Source organism: Panthera leo, chromosome C2 (genome assembly GCF_018350215.1).
Source record: "Panthera leo isolate Ple1 chromosome C2, P.leo_Ple1_pat1.1, whole genome shotgun sequence".
Lineage (NCBI taxonomy): Eukaryota > Metazoa > Chordata > Mammalia > Carnivora > Felidae > Panthera > Panthera leo.
The window spans coordinates 55,525,876-55,550,196 of NC_056687.1; the positions used below are offsets into that span (position 1 = coordinate 55,525,876).

The window sequence follows — 24,321 nt, forward strand, 5'->3', positions numbered from 1 at the left end:
CACCATGTCAAACTCTCTGTTTTCAAGGAACATCCTTAGCTATGCCGCCTCAATCTCCAATCAATATGCTCCCCTACCAGTTTACTGAGATCAATGTCATTTGGTGCAAGCACTCCCCCTCCTCCTGGAATGCCTGTGTCTTCCATTTCACTCAGCCTCTGAAGAAGAAGTGCACCTTCTCAGAGCTGAAGAGGAACCCAGATTTTAGGGTAGCGATAGCAGATGGAGAAATGAGCAGAAACAGTGGAAATGTAGAAAAGGTACAAAGAACAGAAATGAAGGCATGTACACACAACTCTTCCCAGAAATGTGTCATCACAGGAAAGGAAAAAATCTGATAGAAGAAAATCACACAATCGAAGAAATGATTTTTGTAGTATGGGAAACGAGTTTGTTTGCAAGTTGATGAAACACCTCCAGTAGAAAGGAATAATTACTAGAACATATCCCAGAGTAAACAGCAGAGTCCTTCAGATCATATTCTCCCACTTTTCTTTCCTTGTATCTCCCTTTACTCTTGTTCATATATCCCAAAATGTCAAGCACCATGAACTGATTATACGTAGTCAATAGACATTTAATCAATGAATTGTACTGACTGGAGAACACTGGACTGGGCAAATTATGAAGCCCAGCTAGGGTTTTCTTGAAAGGTTCATGCTTTTGCCTAAATGGCATTCCAACTCACCCCACCATCTCCTACTTTGTAAAAAAAAAAAAAAAAAAAAAAAAGTGAGCCCGAGGAGAGTAAAATTGCCTTACCATCATTGTTTTTATCGATCTTATGAAACACCAGGTTGGTAAATTCTTCAGGACTCAGAGTTTGTTGGCCATTGAGGGCTTGCACAGCCTGCAAAAAGAAATCAAATCACTGAGCTCAACTTTGCTGGAAGCAAATACATTTTGTGACATTTCTACCCCAATATGACACAATTTTGGGATATGTTCATGTCATATTTGTTGTCCAACCTGTTCTAGTTGGTAAAAATAAATAAAAATATTATATGTCAGTTCTGGGTAATGAGGCTTAGAAATTTAATTAACTGAATACAAACTGAAGTTTGATATTATACAGCACAAAGGGATCTATTCAACATATTAGGTAGCAAAGGATACAAAAAGCTTATAGGGAAAAACATTGAAGTGGCCACTGTCATAAGAATTCTGGACGCAGAAAACAATGTTCTCAACTTCAGACCAATCATCATTAATCTTATAGAAGAACATAAAAAGATATTCTGTAAGCATCTAAGGCTTCTCCTCCAGCTTCTGACACTGGCACCTCTGGTCCTTTTTGCCCTTTTCTAGAATGATTGACTGGGAAGACAGATCTGTATGCCTTGGAAGGACACTGAATTTCTCTCACACCCTGCCAGCACCTTTTCATCATAAAGGCTGTCAGGGAACCCAGGGAAAATGACATTTCCAGCTTCCCTAGAGGGAAAATTTAGCCACTCTTTCCCTCTCCCCCACTGCCAAGTGATTAAATTAAGCGACCAATATTTGATGTGGAAATTCATAATAAAATGGAAGAGAGAGAGAGAGAGAGAAAGAAAGAAAAAGTTAGTTATCTGGGAATTTGAACATAACTACCTTGATTGAACATAAAGGGATCTTTAGAAGAACCACTGGCATCATATTTTAATTGAGGGCCTGGTCTGAAATAGGACTATCTCTTCCGCTGCTTTGCAAGCATTATCAATGCTTAATTTGGGATTAGTCCCAGCAAACAGCAGTACAGCACCACTCCTGGCCTCGGCTAGTGAGGTCTCACAGTTAGATAGAGGGTAATGCTTAGAATAATGGTTACATACATATAGCATCCAATTAGATAAATATTTTTAGGGTTTCTCAGTGTCTTGGCAGAGGTCCCAAAAGCCTAAAAGTTTGTCTAGGCATCCAGTACTCCCACAGCGGAAGGGATACGAGACCACATGTAGAAGTCATAATAAAAGATTATGAAATATCTAGGATTTGTCTGTGACCCATCTCTGGGAAATAGAAGTGAGACTGAAGGATTGATTGGAAGGGTGATGAGGCCTGAAGGGATACTTTTGGAGGGAGTCCTCAATGTGCCCTGTGTTTTCCCTCTTGGTACAGGAGAAGCATGGTGGGGGGATGGGCAGGGAGGCATGGTTTGTTTCCTTCTTTCTTCCCTCATTTAGCATATCTGCACTTTCTCCTCCATTTTGCTCAGCCCATTTCTGACCACTCTCTGAGTGGGAGGGGAGGAGGTAGGAGAGAAGGGGGAACAGGACAGTCTGACTTGGCAGGCACCCTCACTCCCGGTTATCTAGTGTCAGAGCTCTCTGGATGACAGATGTTTAAAGTCCCCTCTTTGAGACCATGCCTCCCTTTTATTACTGACACTCTCGTACACATCCCTAGACGTGGATCGTGCATTTTGATTCCAGCTGACCCCTCAAGGCTCCTTCTACAAACTCTAGTCTGCCCAACTGCTATTTCAGAGTAGACAATTCTTTCCTGTTCAGGATTGTGCTGTGCATTGTAGAATGTTTCACAGCAGTCCTGGTCACTAAACAATAGATAGCAATAGCACCACACACGCACTCCTCCACTCCCCAGCTGATGACCAAAATGTCTCCAAACATAGCCAGATGTCCCCTGGGGGAGGGGTGCAACGTGCTCCTGGTTGTCACTCACTCTCTGCTTCTACCTCCAGCTCCTTCCTCTTCTGAGATGCCCTCACTTCTCCTAGTGGTTCAGCTGGACAAGATCCAAGGCAACTCTGTCAGCTTCCTCCCCATGTCTGATCCATGAAAAACCTTCATCCCCACATATTCTGAGCATAAGATTCTTCCTCAACTTTACCCCTCTACTCTGCTGCCATGGTCTGTTTCATTAGATTTCTCAGACTCAAATATTGGAACACTGTGCTCCCCAAACGTCAGTGGTTTCCTTAAATCCCCATGCTATTGACCTGAGGGCTTTACCCAAGAAAATCCTCTCTAATAGCCCTTCTTAAACATCCTCCTGACCATTTTATGCCTTTGAAGTGAAATTAAGATGTAACTACTTCCTTTGTAAGTTTTGCCTATAATCTAGTACTTCCTTTGGATCTTTTGATGGCTGGGCTGTATTTTATTTTAACATCCTGTTATCATGTGTCAAGAGAATTTACATTAAACAGTATGTATTCTTTACTGGATTGTTTTCACTTGCCACCATATAGGCCACTCATTTTGTATAAGCACATATTCCATTGCATCAATTTATTTAAAATGTTTTCTTTTTTAGGTCATTCATTTTTAGTATTTTACGTGACTCTGTGATGTAAATCATAGAACCTTTATCTTTGATGGTGTTAATGATTGTTTTCCTGACCAAAAATGTTGGCTCTAAAATGGAGCTACACGTTTAGCCTCTTGATGCAGATTACCAAATCTCCAGGAATGTTATCTCCATTTATACCCCCTCCACAATGTGTAAGGGCACTCTTCTTAGAGTGCCCTTGCCAGAATTCCACCTTATTGTTGTTAATCTTTATTAATTTAATTGGAGACAAATAGTGTCAATTATTAAATGAATTTCTGCTCTGTGCTTTTATGTTTCCCTCTTTTCTTTTTGTTCTCTTTCTAAACACTTTAAAGAAAACCTCAGTTAGCTGCTTAATATTTCTTTTCTTTACTCACTAACATAAGTTGTACATTTTAACTAATAAAAATCTGTGCAAAAATTTCCATAAGATTTGGACAAAAACATTCATATACTATTGTTCCTCCTAATTCTTTTGAGAATCCAATGACCCTTTCCCTCCCCTCAAAATCAATAACATACAGGAAAAACGTTGCCCTTAATGTCATAGTCTTTAAGGATTTCCGAAGGCCATAGATCCATAGATCCCAGGATATGAACCCTTGCTTTGAATACTGTTTGGATATTCCCCCAATATTCGTATGCTATATTGTATATTTAATGTTTTTAAAATAAATTTGAGTATGTTTAAGAGGATGTTTTAAAATTCACATGGGGTTGGGCATTCTCTAGGGAATATTTTAGATTGCTAATTTTGTGTTGTAACATGTAATATATATGCAGAATTTCTGAATTTTAATGCTTACAAAGTTCAGTTACAAAGTGTATCTTAGTACTTTTTTGTGAATTATCTGTGAGATTAAAGTGAAAGCAATGTTAGTATTATCATACTCTTGAATTCTTTCCATATGTTCGTTAACTCTACATTTGCTAAACAGTTTTAAGTATTAACAGCTTTGTCCATTCATTGAGGTGTTTGATTATAATTGTAGTTCTACCTACTAATTTTTTTTGCATTTTTGATAATATTTATACTATGTATTATAACACAGTAACTTAACTCCTTCATCTATAAATGAAATAATTTGGACCAGATCATTTCTAAGACCTCTGATTCCAATTCTGACTCTGTGTTACAAATTCCGTATATTGCATTCATAATGTGTATTTTACTTCACATTCTCATTTAGGTACAGTGTCCCACTTAATCATCTTATACTCTAGAATCCATTTCATGTCATCCCATGATAAGTATTTCCACTTCCTTGGTGGAAGGGGGTGAGATTTATAGAGGGACTCATTGAACTTTAGAGCTGGAAAGGGCCTGAGATCCTTGAGGTACTTTTTAGAAATACTTTAGTCCAGCCCCCAGAAAGATTAGTCCTCAGGTACCTTTGTTCTTAGTCCATAGCTCTTGCTATATAACCATCCAGTATTTCAGCTGCTCCTCGCACAACTTTCTGCACCGAGGCAGACAAAAAGACAAGTTTTTTAGAACATCAAATTTATTCATTTTTCATCTCAATACTCTGCTAAAATTTGTGAGTTTGAACACCGACAAGATAATGCTGGTTTGCAGGTGCACACTCAGTAATTGATAGCATAGTGAAACTTACATGGATGGCTCCAACAGTTCCAAATGTATATCCCAAAATTTACCAACCACATAGATAGTTGTCACCAGCTCCACAGGAAGGAAAATTACATTAACTATACAATGTCCTAAGATTACTTCACCACTTCACTTACCATGAAGATATTCAGTAGTTCCTTTTTGTCAATAGAACCGTTTCCATCAGCATCATACAGCTTAAAATACCATTTTAATTTCTGCTCCATTTTTCCTCGTACAACGAGATTTATAGCAGCAATAAACTCTAGAAAGTCGATAAATCCATCCTATAGAAAGCAAGGACAGAAAGGGACGTAAATATTTAAGAGAAACAATTGTCTTTTATTTGAGAAATCATGGTTCACGAGCAGGACCATTAGCACAAATTAATACAACCCGGAAGATTTCAACATAGAAATTTCCCTGGCATTTCATTACCAAAACAAACAAATAAACAAAGAAAAGCATGGGTAATGTGTATAGAAACAAGTTTAAATATATAGGCAAGTGTGTTTTTAGAGAAAATATCTACTTCTTATGCCAAAAAAGAAACAAGATTCTGGCCTGACCCTGACGGAAGGCTGCGTCCTCACCACTGGACATCCTACAGTAGCTGTCTTCTCCTGAGTATCTTCAGGTTTTGTCCCCCACTTAGAGAGAAGACCAGGTACCAGTTTCTAATATAAGGGGAAAAACCAGCTAGATAAATTCTGTACTCCTTTTTAGAGAGCCCGGTTGATTTTTTTGGAATGCTAAATTCCAGGATTCCTTTTAAGTAAGTCATTTTCAGTATGAATCAAAATTTATGAGCCTCTTCTCTGTAAAGGTTTTGCCATATTAGTCGATCTTAGAAAAGACTGTTTAAGGCTTTCAAGCTTAGGCAGTTCCCTTCAGCCTGTTTTAAATTGGTAAAACACTCTCAATTGATACAGAAATAGTCCTTGTCATTCTTAAGAATCATACCCTTCAAACCTTGCTCAGCCAAATGCTCAACTATCTTAAGAAAAGTGACCAGCTCTAGGGAGGTGTGTGACCCACTCTCTGCTATCTTCCCCTGGGAATTCAGATGCCAAAAGTAGTATATTCAGCCCAAGGAAACATGCTGTCAGCTGCATTCTCCTTGGAATTTTGGATTGTAGAGTCTTATTTACAAAACAGGATGTGACATAAAGTACTCCTTCCCCTTAGAAGAAAGAGCATGAGACTTAGCAGCCTATAAAATGGTATGTGTTTGCTTCGAGGAGCAAGCTTTTGTATCTAGTCTATAAGAAAAGCAATTGAAAACTCACCCGTAGTTCTGGATCTGAAACAAAATCTTCTTGCCTGATTAAAGGCTTTCTGTTGGTTGGTTGCTTGGTTGGTTGGTTGGTTTGGTTTTTTAAAGACTACTACAGCACCTCAAATACTGAAAGCCAATGTGCTAATGACTATAGCATTGTCTTCAAAATGTATTATTGAAAAATTTTTTTCTACCCTGTTGATTTTTTACCTATATAGTCAGAAAAATACAATAAAAATATTTAAAAATTTTACTACATGTGGGTAATAGATTTTTACGTTTTACAACTTAGGTAACTTCACCCCATCAATAACTTTAATACTTCTTACAAGCAACAAGACTTCTGCTAACAGTCTGGAGTCTGGTTGAATGGATCTCCTCAAGGAAATTTGCTCAAGGATACAAAACATAGGTGGTTTTACCTTTTCTCTATCTGCCTTTCCTACTGCTGTTACCGCTTCACCATATTAACCCCTAACATAGTCATGGCTGAAACAAGGGAATTATGTTATCATAGAGTTGAAATTTATTTAAGAGGACATCAAGATATCTTCAGATTTGGCAGGACATGACCATTATTTTTCAGTGTCAAGACTGGCAGGGATGGAGAATATGAGTTGGGTGGACAGTATTCAACCAGGGGCACATTGGCTCCCAGGTCTTCCTCCTGTGTCTCTAGGACTGACCGATCAATACAACAGTTCCCTGGGTAGTTCTTATGTGTGTTTGCCAAAAAGTTACAGAAACATCATCCCTGAGAAGACTGAGCTGGCTTGCTGTAAATATAAAGTTGATCTTTCAGTGTTTCCATAAAAACCTTATATTCCATGATGGTTTGTTTCACTTTTTGAGTCCTGCTTCAGGATCATAGATTTTGGCATCACTTGCGTGATGAATGGCAACAGATCAGACTGAGCAATGCTGCCTTTAGAACATTTGGCGTTTTCTGATTAGGCACAGTGGGCAGGTGACCCTAACTCCTTCCAATCCTGGTCCTGGAAGCTCTGAACAAACTCTATCAGGAGATGAGCATAAATATTTTCATTGTATGGCTTTAAAATGGACAATCTGCTTAATCGACTGCCAAAGGTGATGATGGGTAAGGAAGCCTTTCTACTTAGACAAGTGCAGCCTTTTCCAAAATCTCCTACAAGCAATACATCTTCTGTTCTCACTTCAGCATTCCGTTATATAGTCAAATTCTTAACGAACCACTCTTTCCGAACCAGCATTCCATCATATAGTCAAATTCTTAACGAACCACAGCCAACTCTTCTTTCCAAGTATTTTTCTGGTAAGATTTTGTAGAAATTCGCATTAGTGAGACAACTCTGGTGAATGTGATTTAATGGCTTGTGTTAGTGTTGGAGAGGGTTTTAGGTAATGCTTATTCTGTAAATTGGTAGATAAAGTAATTATTGCCTTCAGTTAACCTATAGATTTTAAACATGGGAGAGGGGGATAAGAGCCACAGAGGTGAGATGTTCCTGTAAATGTGACCAGGAAAAATGCAAAAGAGAATGCCCAAAGACTTTTCTTTGACATGATCCAAAGGAACATTGTTAAGTTCATATTTCTGTATTTGAGCTACTGGAGCCCTCGTGGCACACAGAACTGTCTGGAAATGTTTGACACGGATTGACCTTGTGCCTGAGTAGGGTTCATAAACTCCCTGCATCAGAATCACATGAGGACAATGAAATATGCAGATTCCTAGGACCCAACCCCAAACAACAGCATCAAAACTACTTGGGATGGTGTCCAAGAGTCTGCATTTAAAATGCTCCCCAGGTGAGTCTCATGTATCCTAAGATTTGGGAACTATGGATCTAAGCTGTTTTTCTTATAGATGTCTTTCTTCGTAGGCAATGTTTTCAGCTAGGTATGCCCAAGTGGCTGTTTTAATTATGACTTCTTCTCACTTGAGTTTCTGTAACCTTATTAAGACTAATGAGAAAAAATATGACCCACATGGTTCAGTCTCAGAATAATGACACAGTCCTACAAATACAGTCCAGCAATCAAAAATTAATGGAAAATAACAGCAAGTCTTTACTTTGATTTCTGGAAAAAATACAAGTTGCAAGAAATTTATGGATTTCTTCCAACACCCTCTTCCTCTCCCTTGTGCTCCCTGCACATAGCCCCTGATGCTCAACCTTCAGCAATTCCCCACTGCCCCCCTCCTTCACAGCAGCCTGACCACGAGAACGCACCAGCCCTTCACTCCACCACCTTGTCTCCTAATTCTGTATCCCAAATCCTAAAACATTAGTTTGGTGACGGCTGGATCCTCCTTCAAGGTTGAGGGTGGGGAAGAAATTGGGCACACACAAAGCCATTTTCAGGAACCTCAGAAAAGGAGAGTTTGGGAGGATGTCTACAAAAATAATTTTAATTCCAACACATTTATAGATGTATACACTATGTTCTTAGGATGGAGTGGTTTACACGGAAGAATTAAATGGGGCCAAGATACGGAAGCATGACTGTTTCTCAGTCTCCAAAGGGAGTTTGGTCCGTTGATAGGTTACAAATCATTTTGTAGAGGGGGGTTAAAACAAGAAAGAGAAAAAAAAATATATGGAGACTTCAAATTCAAGCTTTCTTATAGTCTCTAAAAATGTAGGAAACTATAAGGCATACTTTTTACATCTATAAATAAAGTATAAAAATATTTAAACATTATATAAGGCTTGTTTTTTTTTCTACCACCAAAGAGATGAAACTAGAAGTCTAATATAATAAAAAAAATAAGGAAAACAAAATCTATAGTGTTCCGTCCAACAGAAAATCCACCAGTGGAATACATGGTCTCCAGCAATATTCACAACCTGCCGTAAGTCACAGTTGCTTTCAGGATATGATCAATTTGAAATGCAGATAGAAAGTTAAATTATAAAACTTACATGCATATGAAACAATTATTTTCTTATTTATTACTGAGTATAAAAGCTATACAATCTACTATATATATACAATGTTCCAAGCACTGTGCTAGTCACTTTCCAAGCATCCTCTCTAATTCTAATAGCAACCTGACAGGTAGCCCTACTATTCCTACTTTCCAGAGGAGAAAGCGGATTTTCAGACATGCTAAATAAACTACTTAAATAACAAAGTTAGGTTGTAGGTGGATCCAGGATTTAAATTCAGTCAGCCTTCCTCTAAGGCTTTCGTTCTTTGTATCACCCAGTATTTATTGCCCTCAAATGCATTACAACTGAATTCTCCTTCTGGAAGAGGTATCCATACAGATGGTACACATTCAGCGCAGTGTGTTAGTCCTGATTCACAGGTGTGAACTATTCGGTAATACGGTCGTATAACGTAAGGTGACCCGAATGACTGAAAATGCAGCACCTTGGCACCTGTGCTCCCTTCATACATGGTACTGCCCAAGGGGCAGCTGGCCTGTGTGGTCTGAGCTGCTTAGTCTCAGGGAGACTGTGAGCCCAGAGAGCTCCTGGGGCCACCACTTGCAGGCTTCCCTCGCCTCGCTTGCATAGCCATCTGGCTCAGAGGGACAAAAGGTGTTCACTCTCCTGTTGCCTCTCCTGCTCCTTCACATCTTTGATGAACATTTCTTGTATCCATTTTGGAATCCTTAGCCCCTCTCCCCGCGCAAGGGTTTAACCTCCACCACCCCATAGACCATGGCTCTCACTGCCTGTTTCCCCAGGAAATTTCCCCAGCTGCGCTTCCAGGATCTAAAGCCTACATACCGGTCCTGCGTTAGCCAACCTTGTTCTGTCTTCACCTCTGCTCTTGACTAGGACTCTATAGCATTCCTTTGCTGTGCATCTGGTCCATGCTTTGGCTCAGCACTTCCCCCTCTTTGGGGCCTTACACCTGCATTGCGGCCCCGACCAATCCCTCCATTCTCCCCACTTTGTAAAATACCCAGGTAAAAATATCACTGTAGATGTCATCTGCTAGGACAGTGTGGTCCTGCCATCACTCTGTGTGCCTGAGAGACCCCAAGAAACAGATATTGAAATGTCATCTCAATATACTTCAGAGACATCTGCTTTGGAGTTTTGTCCCAGGGATGGAGCCACAAATTTATAAACTGGGTAACGTCCTTAGGGGAACTTGGCTTCATTTCGTTGATTCAAATTGTAGAATTTCAGTTCTAAAAACAGTCATTTTGAAAATAAGAAATGGACTGAACTAGTAATAATAATAATTATAATTATAATCAAAATGAAAATGGCAACTATTGATGTTGATGTAATACTTGCTAGACACACAGGGCCAGGCATTGTGCTTCGCACATCTGAGCTCACTTAACCCAAACAAGGTCCCAAACGGCATTAACCAATAAGCACAGCATCCTGGGTTCAAGTAACATCAAGATCGCAGAAATATAAACTGTTATTACAACAACTAGGTATCAGACCCCATTTGTACCCTAGTGCACCCTCTTATTCAGGAAAACAAATGATCCAAATCAAACAAAAATCCTTCAAACCATGGTCCCAAATGAAAACTATTTCCTCTGACAGCATTAACACTCTGCTGCTTTTCACAGAATCATGATCTGTGAAGAACTCCTGAATTGTCACAGCCCCTAACCTGAAGACATTTAGATGTTTTCACTCTTTTACATGTGACACCTTCCAGTGACATTTTGCCAGCTGTGGCAAGTCAGCAGCAACATATGAATTGAAACATCTGCCTGGAAGTGGTTACTCAGATGATCACAGTAAGGAAACCCAGAGAGTTAGTGTCAGCACATCCCGTGATTGATCAATAATTGTCACTGATGTTCAATTTGCATCTTAGAAACTGCCTATATTGCCCTAGGCAATATAAGGGCCACCTCTATTATGTCAAATACATATGAATGCTTTTAAAATACTTTTATGAATTTTTGAAATCTGTAAGAGAAATGTTGTATTCAGCATTTATGACCTAGCCCATTTTTACCTACAAACACTGACATAACAGCAAACATAGTCTCTATCAGCTATGGGATTCCTGGAATGTCCTCAAAAGAGACTCACCTCTTTAAGATGAGAAATACACTGCTGGCTTGTAGGCTGGTTCTATAACATGATCTGTATGCACATCACATGCAGTTGTCCTTGACCATGACTGTGCAAACTTCAAGGGTTCTGGGACAAAGGGCTTCTCACAATACTTACCCAACAAGCTCACAATTATTAATAGGTTTCCTGGATATCAATCAGGAAGCCCCAAGCATCTGCCCCTAGCATGCAGCCAGCTCAGTGATATTTGGACGACTGTGAATTAGAAGCCAGTCTCAGGTGCCTTGGGGGAAGGCAAGACAATTGTCTGAGTTTGATCACTTCTGAATGAGCTAACTATGGAAGACCCAGCAGTGACTATAGCAATGGTAGCCTTTTGCAAGGAACTTCTTCAGGTAGCCAATATGGCTTTCCTCTTAAAAACACCTGTCACCCTAAGCAATAATGCCACAGATAAATCCAATTTTAGTATATGTGCTGCCGAAGCGAGTACAATGCCACAGATAAATCCAGCCTTACCCTAATTCAGTCAGCTTGTGTCCTAAGAGTGTTTCCTTTCTCATGGAAGACGCTGCATCCTTGTTCTTTGCTGAGTAGAAGAGGTAAACAGAGGATATAGAAAGTGGTAGCACAGACAGTAGAATATATATACCTATATTACTTGCATCAAGGCTGTGTTTCTCTATTATGGTTGTAACTAGAAGAACAGTCAGAGGAACTGCTTCTGAATCAATAGTTTTGGACCTAGAGTCCCTTTTTAATAAGTATCCATGTTACAAAGCTCTTTGGTAGCAGAAATGGGCTTAGACCCCAGCTTTCTAACATTTTGACGGTGGTCTTTCTGGTAGAACAGTGGTGCTCATGTCTGGCCGCACATTCAAACCACCTGGCAGTTTAAAACTAACACAACATTGTTTTGATTCAGTGGGACTCGGGTGGAGCCCCAACCACTGGTGATTTTAGTAATACCCCCAGGTGCTTCTAATATGTAGCCAGATTTGAGAACTACAATTCCAACAGATTCTGTTCAAATGCACGAGTTACAACAGCTTAAGTTTAAATGCATGTCAGCAGGTACAACTGGTGTCTTTAACAGGTAAAATTCTGAGAAGCTCAGCCAAAATGCTGATGACTGATGTTATATATGAAAATACTTCATAAATTACAAAGTGCTAAATAAGTATGAGGTTTTTATTATCAGCAACAAATGCTTCCTGAGAGTGTCTATGTTGGTAGTTCTGAAGTAGTAGCCTTGGTCTTTCCCCTTAAGAGATTGCAGCCTCATGATTTACAATCTAATAATAGATGGTCATTTGTTTCTGGTAAATGTGTCTTACGAAGAGCGGCAGTAATAGCGGTCCCCCTGCGGGCCAGACAACCTGATACAGTGTTAGAGGCTGCAGGGCAGCCTGGGGGTTAACAAACAGCAGCAAGTATTACACACGTTAAAAGCCAGGTTGCCTGCTCTAATTTTCAAGGGTTCTCACACAAAGAGAAGCTAAGGAACCAAATAACCAAAGGTCACTTCTGAATTTCCAGTAGAGCTAGGGTTCCCATGCAGGTGTCCTGGATTTAAAAGACAGTTGAAACCCTAAGGTGATTCTCATTTAATTAATTTCATTCTGTGACTGGCAATCATTAGAAGGGGCCAATGTGGCCCCAAACAGCACAAATGATCGTCCACAGCACTTGGATCAATTAAAGAAGAGAAATGGTGAGCAGGCAACCTCTGCACCTTAGGTACCCCCTTTCATTAGGAAATCGAATTTGAGCTTGATGCAAAGTTGAGCTACTCTTCACTGTTATCAGACCTGCAGGGGCTGACATCAGAGATATCTGCATTTAACAGATAAACATACCATTCCTCTGTGGGCTACAGTCTTCATTTCTTCAACGTTTTCTCCGACATTATTTCACATGAGCTCAGTGAGAGTGTAGGCAGGATAGGTCTTGTCTGAGTTTTAGAACTGACGACCCTGACACAAGGAGGTTATGAGCTTGGTCCAAGATGACACACAACAGTAAGGGTCAGAGTTGGGACTGGAGTCCCACAACCCTACCTCTCCTGCAAGGGCTTCCACTGCCTGTGGTGGCCTGTGACTCGTCTTACAGAAATTTGTAGAAAGGCTCATTAAAATTAGCAAGGACGGGCAGCTGGGTGGCTCAGTCGGTTAAGCGTCAGACTCCTGATTTTAGCCCAGGCCATGATCTCATGGTTCATGAGTTCGAGCCCTGAGTCTGGCTCTGCACTGACAGCACAGAGTCTGTTTGGGATTCTCTCTTTCTTTCTCTTTCTGCCCGCCTCCTACTCTCACTCTAGCTCTCTCAAAATTAATAAACATTTATAGCAAGGACTTCTAATACATCGAAGCAAAGATTTGATTTGCGAACATATTTACAGGTAAACCATCACATATATTGTAATAATCATCTATTAGATCCCACAGCTTGCTATTTACCCTCACTTTTCTTTCTGTAACGGTTTAATCACCCTGTTTCTAAGAAATCATTTACATCCCCTTCCTCTTGATTCCCAGGATTTTCTGAGGTCGTGACTTTAAGTAACCTGAAAACTTATTCTGGTATTTTGTTTTATCCTAGTGATTAAATGTGTCCTCGTGCTGACAACAGTTTTTCTGGCTTAAACCATCACTTCATTTATGGTTTGAGTTACAAACCCACGAGTTCAGAGAAATCATTTTATCTCAAAAACTTCGGAGTCTTACAAGGGGCAGAGCATTTTGATGTCAGAGTGGCACTCTGGATAACATCCGGATGCCTAGATGTGGCCCAGGGTGCCTATATCTACCTTTACACCTATTTTTTAAAATTATTTTTAATGTTTCCTTTTGAGAGAGAGAGAGCGAGTGCACACAAGCGGGGGAGGGGCAGAGAGGGAGGGAGACACAGAATCTAAAGCAGACTCCAGGCTCTGAGCTGTCCACACAGAGCCCAACACAGGGCTCAAACTCACGAACCGCAAGATCATGAGCTGAGCCAAAGTCAGAGGCTTAAGGGACGGAGCCATCCAGGCGCCCCACCTTCACACCTATTACAGAGTAAGAATGTGGAATAGGAGCTAGAGGGGCTGAGGGCTGACTTTCTGCTTGGAGATTCTCCAGGCAAGTCAACCCTGGCATCTCAATGCTCGGAGTGTCTCATTTCTCAGCTGTGATGCAAGAATACAGAAAGTCACAACAACAGGCTATCTGTGTACAGCAAAGACACGTGAGGCGCCTGTGTGGTCCCCGGTTATGCTCTAGCAGTAGCCCTCTGCCTTAATTAGGTCCTCACATACCCTTCTCTCTCCTCCCTCATACTTTAATTGAGCTGTTCCTTTTATTGAAATTCTCAATTCCTTTGTCAAAGGTGGAATACCATTGAAATTTAGGGTATAGCCCTTGGAATCAGACTGCCAGCATTCCAAGTCTGCTGTGTAGTTTCAGGCAAGTTACTAAACCTCTCTGTGCCTCAGTCTCCTCATCAGTAAACTGGGACTGTTAAAAATAGTACATACTTACATATTATTGTTGTGAGGATTCTAATAAATATGAAGTGCTTTAACCATGACTAGTACAGAAATATTCAGTTAAGTGTTAGCATTTATTAGTAATAATTCAAGTTCTTTACTTCTTTCGAGGTCCCAAAGTGCCTCAACTTCTCCAAAAAGCCTTTCCTAACTCTGTATTTTAGTTTTCGTTTCATCTTCAGATCCCAGTAAATGTACCTTGAACAGCACAGCCCTGCTATAGTTTGTTATACTGCTCTATTTTACTCTTTGGGCATTTAGTCATAATTTTTTTATCCTCAACTAGACTGTAAGCTCTTTAGGGGCACAGAACGTCATGTCTACCACCTACCTACTCACCCCCATCCCCACACCTCTCCAAAATTTGAGTGTGATTTTTCTAGATTTTTCTACCGTTGCCTGTCCTGCCGGGATAGCATTGAAGATTTCCCCAGACCTTCTATCCAGCCTGCCCATCTAGAAAGACGCTGGACCATCCGCAAATCACTGGGCAGGGTTTAGAAGCAGCCTTGTAATCTGGAGAACCATCTAGAACCCTGAAACTAAATAGTATGCTTTCCCGTCTCTCAGTCTTTGATTCTTTATTTACTACCTTTTATTATTTGAGGATACATTTGCCATCCCAGTAGATTATAGACTCCTTTGAGGACGGGACCAATCCCTATTCATATTTGTGCCTACCTTCCTTCCACCATGCCTCCAGGTGCTCAGTAAATATTTGCAAATGCTGTGAGATAATAATATAGCGTATTAAGGATGTGACTCTGCTCCTGCTAATCTCTTCTATCGTCTAGCCCTCCCACATTCAGGGAGATTTCCATTGCCTAAGAGATAAGTCACTGTAGCATAAAAGCAGAAATCCAGAGTTCATTCTTGTTCTTGAGTTTCAATAATTTAAGCTGTTTGGGATTCAGAGCATAAAATTTATGCCATAAACAAAAGATTTGGAAGAATACGTAATTAGAGCCAGTTTCTCTAGTTTCTCCTAAGTCTACCCAAACTAAAGAGGCTCTCTGAGGGCCAAGAATGGCTGCAGGTCTGGGTGACAGATGTAAGAACAGAAGCACCCATGGTTCACTCACTGGGCTTGGGAGGAAAGGTTGCAAGGAGCATCTGTTCATACAGTCTAAGAGGCTTCCATGCCTAGGAGTACAAGGAACCTGAGAGAACCTGACCCAGGAGGCCCCGCCATGCAGACAGCAGCCTCGCGAGGCGGGCAGGAGATGATGAGAGATGTGGTCTCAGCAAATACCAGTGTGTTTAGCTGCTCCTCTGCCCTATATTAATACCTGGAGATTTAGATGCACCCATGGGCTTTACATGCAACCCCGGAAAGTAGAGAGAGAACACTCCTTGGTAAAATGGGGACGCAAAATATAAATTAACTTCATCATGGAAAACTAAAGTTACATTTCTTGAATGCTTGAGTGTGTGAGCTGAAATTCTTAACAGTTATACAGATAAAAAATAAATTTTAAAATTTCCCTTGAGATAATTAATCTAACTGGGAACTAAGTTACACTGTGGAAGACACAGTGGCCATCCTTGGTATAAATATGGGGGGAAAAGGAGGGAAGGAGAGAGGAATGGAAAGGGAAAAAAGGGCATATATAAAAGTGAGGATACTCAAGTTGTCCCTTCTGTTATTTTATTTAATCACTCAGTAAATATTTGTCACATCTGCTTTATGCCACTAAGGTAGGTGGCTGGTCTGGGGACGCATGCAGGATTTGAAGGGGATGATTCATTTGTTTTTATTCTTCATGTTTCTGCAGTGTGGTTTCACGACATGAATTCATGCAGCACTTGTACTTAAAAAGAGAAAGGACAGGGGAAGAGCAAACTGCACATCTAGTGTGAAGAAAGCAGTGTGGCTGGAGCGCAAAGGCAGAAGAGCAGTGCTGGGTGGCTTCTTTCCTTGCCAGGCTCTGCCTGGAATTGAGCACTCGTTCGGTTTTTTCTGGGTGCATAGAGACCAGAGTGCAGGTTCATGCCCCCAACAGGAAGCTGTTTCCAGGGAACTGGGCATTTTGCATCAATCTCCAGGTGAAGGACACAACGCTAAGGTGAGAATAGTGTGGCCTCTGTCCACATTCACTGCCTTTTAGGACCCAGTAGCCGGTGACATCATCATCTTCACTGTGGTTCTGTGAAAATGGGTCTGCCCCAGACCCAGCTCTAATGACCAGCCTCGCAATCAGCTTCTACCTCAGCAGTGATGCACTTTCCCCAGCAAATCAAGAGCACAAATGGTTAGCAAACTATTAAAGTGGCGGCAGCACAGCCAGTGCTTGGAGCCCCCACCTACCTTCAAGTTCCGCCATCCACCCTGTGTGGGTTTAACACAGACCACAAGAACCACACGCTTACACCGTGTTGTACTTTTTCATGGAGACTTTGTTTTAGACAAGGTTACTCACTACCATGTTTGGGCCAGGCTGGACCCTCATCTTTGGAGTCCATAGGGTTTCCATAATGGAATGGACAATTCATAGTTGTAGAAAGGAAGGAATCTATGTTGTCCCTTGCAGAGACAGACCAATTTTGAGTATAGTTTCTTTCACTTACCTCACCTACAAAGACGTGCTAATACCTTTTGTGTTTTCTTTTTTAAATCTGCTTTTTTATCATTAGGCTTTTTAATCAGTTTTTATTACTAATCCATAATTGACATTAAACTCAAAATTAAACTAAACTAAAACGAAACTAAACTATAATTGAAAACTTTGGACTTTCTGGTTATTTTTCCTAGCCTTTGTTTACATGCTTGTCATGATGCTTATTCTACTTATGCTGAGATTTATCAATTCTAGACATTACCTATTTATTTCCCGTTATAGCAAATGACAGGCATTTAGTTCTATGACCCTCATATATATCCACGTAGTGTGCTGGAACCTACTGTATCTGCTGGTGTGAGCAGATTGTCAAATTTTCAGGAATTTTGCAGGCCAACTATTAAATGGTTGGTAGCTCGAAATTGACCATGGTGGGAGTATTTACACCATGGAAATCAACATGTTACCAGGGCTTTTCTCCCATGGAAGAACTAGTCGTTAAACATTTCTGAGCAACCACAGTTCTTCGTCCATACTCTCACAACTGTGGGTTAATCTAAAAGTTGAGAGTTTAATTTTAATGACTAGTAAATTTTGTTCCCCGTATAACCCATTGATGAACCAAAATTACTGACTTCAGTATTTTATATGGAGTTAATAATTACCTCATCATTGTCAGGCTGACATCTCCTGAACCTAATGGACAATCCATGAAAAGTGAGACAACCAATAATTATGTGCTTATGAAGTATTTTTGCCAAGCAAATCAATCTGAATCTATTTAAGCTTCCACAGCTAAATACCAATTTACTGGTAATTTGAAGATAAGAAAGCAATCAACTAAATCCAGAATGCAGAATATTCTACAGAACTAATAACTCACCTTCCCCAACAAATCAATGGCATAAATGGGGAGGGGGGGGTGGGAGGAAGGAGGTGACTAGGGATCTATTATAGAAAAAAACAGATTTAAGAGTCATAACCACCAATTTCCATGTATGGACCTTGTTTGGATCCAAACTCAAATCAAGAAACAATAAAAAGGTATGCTTAAAGGGTACATGCACCCCTATGTTTATGGTAGCATTATTTATAATAGCTAAGATATGGAAGCAGCCCAAGTGTCCACTGATTGATGAATGGATAAAGATGTGGTATGTGTGTACATATACATATACAAATTCACATACACAGTGGAACATTATTCAGTCATAAAAAAAAATGAAATCTTGTCAGTTGCAACAACATGGATGAAGCTAGAGAACAATGCTAAGTGAAATAAGTCAGTCAAAGACAAATACCATATGATTTCACTTATATGTGGAATTTAAGAAACAAAACAAAGGAAAAAAAAAGAGAAACCAAAAGACAAACTCTTAACTATAGAGAACAAACTGATAGTTACCAGAGGGGAGTGAGTAGGGGGATGGATGAAACAGGTGATGGGGACTAAGGAGTGCACTTGTTGTGATGAGCACTGGATGGTGTATGAAACTGTTGAATCACTATATTGTACACCTGGAACTAGTATAACACTGTCTGTTAACTGGAATGAAAAACTTTTTCCAGAAAGTCTAAATTTAAAAAAATAAAAAATAAAAATGTAGGAGGACAGATGAGATGAAAGTGACTGAATTTTAATAATTGTTGAAGATGGATGATTGGTCTATGAGAGTATCATTAGATTATTCTCTCTGCCTTTGTATATGTGTGAAGTTTTCATAATAAAAAAAATTAAAGTTATTTCATTTAAATTTCAATAATTTTCTTTGTATTTCACCTTGTTAATTTTTTTAAAGGGACCATCAGATTGGTTAAATATAAATTAGTAAATTTATATTGTTTTTGAAATCCTCAAGCACAATAGATAATCTATCGGTGTCATTTTTTCAGGTCTTTCTCCCAGAGTCCCCCTTCTCCCTTTACAATCTGGATTAGCAGTACACTGAGGTTTCTGTATAGCTGTTGATTTGGAGTTTTCATCTCCATGACCCAAGACTGTCCATATCTGTTTTCCTATGTTGGATTCACTCTCTCTCTCTTTGTTGATATACTCCCTCTTTTTTGCTGAAGTACCTGCTCCAGTAGCTTCCTAAGAAAAAATAAATGTGAAGGATATTTTTTTAGTCACTGCATGTTTTTATTCTCTCCTTACATTTGATTTGGCTTGATTTTTTTCACCATCAGAATTTTGGAGGCGTTTCTCCATTTACTCTTAAGTCTCTAGTGTAGGTGTTAGGAAGTTCACTGTTATTTTGACTTTCATTTTTTTTCTTTTTAGATTTTAGGATCGTCTCTTTATCCCTGTTTAAAATTTTTCTCAGAGGGCACCTAGGTGGCTCAGTTGGTTAAGTGTCCGACTTTGGCTCAGGTCATGATCTCATGGTTTACAAGTTTGAGACCCCTGTTGGGCTCTGTGCTGGCAGACTGGAGCCTGCTTCAGATTCTGTGCCTCCCTTTCTCTCTGCCCCTCCCCCACTTACACTCTGTCTCTCTGTCTGTACTAAACATAAAAATTTTTTTTTTTTAATATTTTTTCTCAGGGTGCCTGAGTGGCTCAGTTGGTTGAGATACCTCTCTTGATTTTGGCTTAGGTTATGATCCCCAGGTTGTGGGATCAAGCCCCGCATCAGGCTCCACGTGAAGCCTGCTTGAGATTCTGTCTCTCTTGCTTTGCACCTCTCCCCCATGCATTTTCTCTCTTAAAAAAAAAACAAAACAAAAAAATCTATGCATATGCTGTCAGTCAATCTCTATTTATTGTACTGGGCCCTTGTGAAACATGTGTCTAATAGGTCTGGAAAATTTTTCTGGTTTGTTTTGTTATAACCCTACATTCTCTCTGAGCTCTTTTTCTGTGACTCTTATTCATTGGATATTAGACTATTAATCCCAATTTAAAGATTTTATTTGGAGAAATGGTGTGTGGAAGTAAGCAGGAAAGATGTCAGGAAAGGCTGAGTGAGCTAATCCGACCCAGCTAAAGAAGGGTGTAAAAGAAGTTTGGACAGAAGTGTCCTAGGCACTCTTGAAACCTACAGCTTGACAAAGCCACCAGGGAATCCTTTAGTCAAAGCCTGCTGACAAAGGAATCCTGAATCTTAAGAATGGGTTGGCTTTATTATTCCTGCTGCACTCCAACATTGGTGATAACCTAAACCCAAGCACGGACTCTGTGCGTGCGGTGAAGGATTTCAAAGCTGTGCACTGGGGCCCTGGTCAATTACCTTCTGGGAAGGTCTGAGGTGCCAAATTTATGGCCGCTACCTTAAAGCAGGTTCTATTAATTCTGTGATGTTGAATGCGTTAGTCTATGTACTGTGCCTAAAACAGTGTCAGACACATCTCAAACACTATTGTTACTGAGCGACAAGGAGATGCTTACAAGGGTGTGTGATTAGCCAAAGGAATTGATATAAACTTTACAGTCTAACCTTTACGATCTATTTCCACTTTAAGCACTATTCTAGTATGTTTAGTGAACTTGAGTACAAGCCAAAGCCAGGTGAGAAATGGCAGAGTAAAAAGAGATTGGAAGCTCATTATTATTAGAACAATCAGAAAGCTGGGAAAGGTGTGTTTGACAGCAGGGAAAGAGAAAAACAATAAAAAGCAAAAATGACAAAAGCACATTATTTTCAGGATTTGTAACAACAGGAAACTTAGCCCCAGCAACTTCAATAGGCATGGCTGCTTCGTGGTATTCCAAAAACATAACAACCAATGTTCATAACAATGACTCTGATATCAAAAAAGGTTTTACCGGTACTTTGAGGAGGCAGGAAAGTATGAAATGCACTTTGTAGTGACTTCCATCCAGAATAGCTAACACTGCAGCGGAGCTCTAAGAAAGAGCAAATCCTCCACGGTGCTGGGCAGCTGACAGTTTTATTGATCTAATTAAATATATGGCTTTTTTGTTTTCCTGTGCATTAATTGCATATCATTTCTTACTGTCACTTGATAAAGAACCATCCTTACTCTTCTCATTTTACAACCTGATTTTATATCAAGGTCCCCACACCTTGTGTGGCATTAGTCATCACCGCCTAGATTTGCTTGCTTCCTAAGCAAACATAAAATCTCGATGATAAATCATGAATACCAGCAGACCTTCCAAGTCATTTAAATGAAGCTCCTGAGATGGGCTTGGCTGTCCCACGACTGGCCCCGAGAGGACACTCCAATGGTACACACGCCCAGATTGCTTATCTGAACACTGTCTGCCCCAGCTGCCTCGGCAGCAGGCTTCGTTTTGACAACACTCCTGGTTTCTGCCCAGCGCTCCTTGTCACATGTTCCTGTTCTTGCATGTGAACCGCTGACATGCAGTGCTTCCACAAACATTGGGTTAACAACAAAATCTCTGGCATGGGACATGTCACCAGTTACTTTGAAGAATAACTAAAAAAAAAAAAAACCCTCCTAATAGCTCATCTTCTAACCTCTCGGGAGTTCTGTCAGAGTCTCAGAAGCTGCAATCTAGAGTAAAAGACTTCCACTGTGAAATGGGTTGCTTACAGCAGGCAGCAGGCACAGTGGGACAGCAGCATCCACACAAAGAGCGAAACATACAACGGCAGAGAGAAAGGCAGCGAGGGCTGCGAGATTCATACGTAGGCAGAGACAGAGAGACAACATGCCAACATGCACACTGTGCCCTGTCCTGGTCACTTCAGGCTCTTATAACAAAAATACCATAGACTGGGTGGCTTAAAATACTCGGAAATTTATTTCTCACAGTTCTTTAAGTGAGGGAATTCAAGATCAAGGCTCAAGCAGATTCTGTGTCTGGTGAGAGCCCACCTACTGGTTCATCGACAATCAGCCTTCTCACTGTGTCCTCACATGAAGGAGGAAACTCTCTGGGGTCTGTCTCTTTGTAATCCAACTAATCCCAATCATGAAGGCTCTGCCCTCATGACCTAATTACCTCCCAAAGACCCCACCTCCAAATACTATAATGTGGGTGGGGAGTGGTTTAGATTTCACCATAATTTAAGTTTGTGACAGATAAAAAAGGAACCCTTATTTAGAATGGAGTCGGGAGGCTAGCAGGGGGAGCTTACACACCCTACCACTCCTTGTCAATTGCTGACCCAACAGGAAGAGACTGCATCTTGCTTGCTTGCTGATTCTACTTCTTTACCACCCCAGCAGGAGGAAAAAGGGCCCCACCCCTTGACCCTGGCAACAACCCAGCCAATGAGATATTGTCACAAACAACTGAGACAATAAAAAGCCACTATACCTCAAACTCCCAGTTTACTCCAACTGACTTTTTGTTTATAAAAGCCTTCCTGATTTCACCCTTTCCTCTGTACTAGAGCGTTCCTCTCCTTTGCTCTGCATACTTGCCTATGGCTTTGCCATAGCCTGCTTATCCAAAATTGCAATTTTCTATTTCCCATTAATCCCATATTTGCTGTTAAAGTAATAAGCGGTTTTAAGGTTGGGGGAGCACAAAAATTCAGCTTATAGCATATCTAGAACATGTTTCAACGTCAAGAACAAAAGCAGAATCTGCCTCATTTTCCCACTGATTTGTAAACTCCTTGGGGGCAGAACAGTTTGTTTGCATCCACACTAAGTCAAATTTATGAGGAGGAAAACACCGTCATACTAAGCAGGCAGTGTTTCACTCACACTTGATAACAAAGAACATGTCCTAAAAGACAATGTCCTGAAAGAAATCTGCTCCCAACATTATTACAAGAATTAAAATAGCTGTTAATTTTGCACACGTTCAGTTTTCCCTAGTTCTTGGCTGGTACCTCCTTTTAAGTTATCTATTGTTTTAGTTTGTTTTTATTTGGAAAAGGGCTCAAAGGGCTGCTCTAGATTCCATACATCCCAAAGGACAGTCAATTGTTTTAATTACCACTTCTGCCTCATCTATTCTCACACACAGCCTTCTAAAGTCATCTATTTTTCAGTGAGTGGTATTTCCCCTTTCCCTTTTATTCCAGATGGCATCAGCCCATTTTGAAATATACAGGTAAAAAACAACGGAAATGCACAAGGAAAAGTAGGCAGGAAGAATTCTGGCCTGGTTGGTCAGATTGTTACTTTTTTGTCTTATTTTTTTCTGTTCCCCATTTTTTTTCTCATCTTTGTATTTTTTCAGGACTTGAAAATTAAATATGCTGCAACTCCTTAGGAGTGAGTAAATTCAGAACAATAGTTCAGTGACAATCTTTAGAAACTAAAATTTATCTGAATTTAAAACTGTAAATTGTTTTGTTTTTCCTCCAACTAAATTGGTCAGATATGAAAAACTATTCCAGCATTCCAACTTCTGAGTACAAACAACATGTTGGCAAATTTGTATTGATTTTACCTGCCAATCTAGATGCAATCACACTTTTTAAAGCAGATTCCTGTAATTTGCTTTTCTATAAAATGTCACCAACGCATTAAATACTTTGAAAACAGTCTTTGTAAATCAATCTGCACTTATTAGATTTGTTTAAACGATAGCATTAGAATTCCACGCTGAGATTTAATTTGGTTTTAAAATAACTCGCTACATGCAGAACATTTCCAAGGGTGGAGAGGCTAGTTCCCAATTACTTTCATGCCGTCAGTGCTAAATGTGTTTAATGACTCACTTACCTACAAGCTGTGGGTTCTCTGAAGACCTCCCTGTTCAGTGAGATGCACACGTTTTACCTCAGGCTATTTCATATTTTTACAGAGGGGAAAATGCAGAACCATTGCCAAATAAAAAGTAAAGGACTTACCTTGTTCATGTCAAAGGTATTATAGACTTGATCAACATGTTGATTGGCTTTTTGATTCAGACCTTGCAGACCCAAGAGTGTCTTGAATTCATGCAGTGTTTGCAGGCCGGATGGATATTCCCTCATAAATTTTTTGTACCACACATAGGTCTCTTTAGCAGGAACTGCTTTCTGACCACCAGCTATGGATTCATTATTTCCCATCGTGACTCACAGTCTGTAGCTTTTTCTCAGGTTGTTTTCACGTATGGTCTCTCCCAATTTAGTTCCTCACTTCTTCACTAGAACTGGAGGCTAACATATGCCTTTAGAAAGCTAGTCTAACCCTCT

At 40.1% G+C, this 24,321-nt stretch overlaps 1 protein-coding gene across 2 annotated transcripts in view; it reads right to left on the bottom strand.

Moving 5' to 3' along the window:
• GUCA1C (guanylate cyclase activator 1C) overlaps positions 1-24,195 on the bottom strand; it is a 31,235-nt gene extending 7,040 nt beyond the window's left edge. The window contains exons 1-3 of one of the 2 annotated variants that reach the window (XM_042903639.1): positions 23,992-24,195; positions 5,026-5,175; positions 763-850 (exon numbers count right to left, since the gene is read on the bottom strand). In XM_042903639.1, coding sequence (XP_042759573.1) covers positions 763-850; positions 5,026-5,175; positions 23,992-24,195 — 442 coding nt within the window. Of the gene's footprint in view, positions 1-757; positions 851-5,025; positions 5,176-23,991 lie in introns of both variants that reach the window. The other variant, XM_042903640.1, reaches the window with a different exon arrangement.
• Positions 24,196-24,321: the final 126 nt, after the last annotated feature.